The 3049-nt window shown below is 35.1% G+C and overlaps 1 protein-coding gene across 1 annotated transcript; it reads right to left on the bottom strand.

Moving 5' to 3' along the window:
• Window positions 1-381: 381 nt before the first annotated feature.
• Window positions 382-1892, bottom strand: LOC130934629 (glycosyltransferase family 92 protein RCOM_0530710-like). Its single transcript, XM_057864180.1, has 2 exons — window positions 1124-1892; window positions 382-911 (listed from the first exon to the last, which is right to left on the bottom strand). Exons 1-2 carry the CDS (start codon window positions 1890-1892, stop codon window positions 382-384), a joined length of 1299 nt encoding a protein of 432 aa, XP_057720163.1.
• Window positions 1893-3049: the final 1157 nt, after the last annotated feature.

Genomic DNA, 3049 nt, shown 5'->3' with positions numbered 1-3049 from the left:
AGTTTTCTTAGATTTCAACATGACAATATTTATTAAATATACAATACAACTAACTATACAATTAGGCAAAAAGTTTCTAAACTATGTTGTTACCTTTATACAAAACGTAAGCTTGGTACTATACTTTAATCGGTACGCGGTAATGCTAAAAAAAATTAAAATTTATTTTATTTAATATTCATAAATTATGATAATAATTAATAAATATTAAATAAAAAAAATTTTGATTATTTTTTAGTTTTTACTATTTTTTTTTTTTGTTAGGAAACATTTCTCTTCTTTTATACACAATTTTCCATCATCATTACATGATTCCATGATAAGGATAGAGCCAAAACAAAATTCAAAGTGTTACTCTCCTACATTTAGAAAGTGATGTCATCATAAACGGTCTATGTTCTTTCTCCTTCGCCTTCTTTTAAAATGGGGTTCAAATTCAGGTTCCCAAGGTAAAAGATGGGTTCGCCGATCCCTAAAATTTCTCAGCACCCAATTCCTTAGCCTCATATCCTTAACCTCACAAAACCGGTTAGACCAATCTTTTGGTTCAACCGCTTTAGTCCCTACACCAGGAGCCCTATCCTTTGACCCCACATTATTCTCTTCTTGCCAATCTGCCACAAATGCTGAAACCCTTCTATAGAACTTCTCCTTGAACACTTCCCAAACTTGATACTTATAATGGTTAATTGCCATCACACCCTTCTCAAGTTCGATGGCCACAAATGGTGTTCTTAGATGGAAATGGTGCACCACATTGATTAGGCTTTGGTTCAGTGCATCAGGCCTTATTATGCTCTTATGCCTTTCACTTCCCAATAATCGACACGTGTACCCGACCGTTACCCCTTCACGTGGGACTTTTTTCAACCCTGAAGGCCCAAAGCTGTAGCATCGTGTTCTTATCTCACCTGAAATAGTTGTTTAATTTTATTAAATAAGGTGAAAACTCAGGTACAATCGATTTCAGGTTAAGTTGATAATTGAAAGTTATTAGATAAAAATTTAATCAAATCAGTCAAATCATCTAAGACTCTAAGTTATCAAATTCACATAAAGTCAATGAGTGCACATTGTTTTAGGATTAATGAAGACTATAGAACAATAAAGCTTCAGAACTGACCTAAATTCTTAACCTTGGAATAGAGTTTAATCACTTTGTTCAAGGTTCCTCCTCCCCTTATATTGAAAAACTCATCCACATCGATGAACCCAACCCACTCACACGATGACCGAGCTCGCAATGCACAATGTGCAAAACCAGCTTCTTGCGTCTTCACCCATGGCCACAAGTGTCTTGTGATGTTGTATCCAATGCTCTGTAGAATCCCAATCACTTTCTCTATATCATCATCACTATTGTTATCATATATGAACCAACGTTGAATCCCAACTTTACCATGATACATCACCCACTCTTTCAAGAATCGCGCTTGGTTGCGCAACATAGTGCATAGGCATATCTTGTGAGCTTTTTGTTTTGGAAAATTTTGATATGGTTCAAGGGATGGCTTCGCTATGGAGGGGAAGATGTCCCCACCGTTAATTTTAATTGAAACTTTGATAGCATGGGCTTGGGCTTGGGCTTGTCCACTCAAAATGCTCATGGGTGTTCTACATCGAACAATCTCTTGAGCAACCGATACAGCCTCTGATGATAGTATGAATTTGGGATTCTTGAAATCATAACCAAACACGCATTGGAATTTGGATGCTTCAGCGAGTCGCTCAGGACGGAGATTGAGGCCTTTCACAAAGACGATGGTGGTGTAGTCACGATCATAGAGGGCTTCATACACTAGCGTTTCCCAGTTATGGATGAACAAATCTTTGGTCGGAATTGGATCCTTTGATTTTGTTGCCACCGATATTGTGTAGCCATGTGGATGCATTGGGCACCTTATGATTTGTTCATAGGGTTGAACCACATTGACTTCGATTGGAGTGTGGGTGAATCGAGTCTTGGATGAGTTAACAAGAAAATAAACGCATTGGATTTTGTGTTGGGAATGAAAGTGATGAAACAATGATGAAGGGTAATTTAGGAAAATTAAAACTTGATCTGGTAGCATAACTATATCTCGTAATGTGGGAGAGTTCTGGTGTTTTGCTTGCATGATTGAATTTCTCCATATTGAGCTTGTTTTATGGGAAAATGATTCTGCTCATTGTGGCAAATAAATAAATAAATAAAAGGAAAAATAATGAGAGAAAATAAGGTTGAAATGAATGAAAGAAATGGACCTGGGAAATAGAAGCGACAAATGGAGGAGAAAGTGAAGGTGGTGAAGAGGACGGAAAAGATAACAACAATGAGGGTGCACCAGAAGAACGTGCTCCATGAAATGCCACCACTATTATATTTCTTACGACCTTTCATCAAAGTGGAGGAGAGTGGTGATTTTTAGGCTGCTTCATCATGTTAATAATTTACATACATTTGATGTGATTCTCTTTCTTTTTTCTGAGTTTTGCCCTTCTAGGAAGAGACAAGAGGGAAATGTGGGGATTCAATGGATGGAAAATTTGGTGAGTATTAGGGACAATGGAGTGTGTGAGAGAGAATTTAAACTATATATAAAACTGTAAACCATTCTTTTTTTTTTTTCACCATGTACATTGTAGCGAGCATTCACTCATGCAATCATTAGATTGTTATTATTGGTGGCTACGGCTACGTTCTCCTACTTTAGTATTTATATGTATAATCATGGACCACTAATCAGATCATGCATATTCATTTGTTGCTAAATTAAATTTTACTAACTTAATTATTTGTTGTTTTGATATTATTTCAAACAACTCAGAGTCAATAGGTTTTCTTTTTCACCTTTTTCTAATTTTTACTACAATAAAAGTACTTACTTTAAGAAAATAAAAGGAATAAAGTATCATTTTTTTTAAGAAAGGTTTTAACGCTAACAATTTGGATTATAAAATATAGAAATTAACTTAAAATTCATTAAAGATTAAATTAGTTCCCAAAATATTTGACAAAAAATTACTTAATGAACTACCTACTTTTTGTAGCATTGTTGGACTAATTAAA

Source organism: Arachis stenosperma, chromosome 6 (assembly GCF_014773155.1).
Source record: "Arachis stenosperma cultivar V10309 chromosome 6, arast.V10309.gnm1.PFL2, whole genome shotgun sequence".
In the NCBI taxonomy this organism is placed as follows: domain Eukaryota; kingdom Viridiplantae; phylum Streptophyta; class Magnoliopsida; order Fabales; family Fabaceae; genus Arachis; species Arachis stenosperma.
The sequence above is the reverse complement of the archived record's forward strand: the minus strand, read 5'-3'. Positions and strand labels throughout refer to the sequence as shown.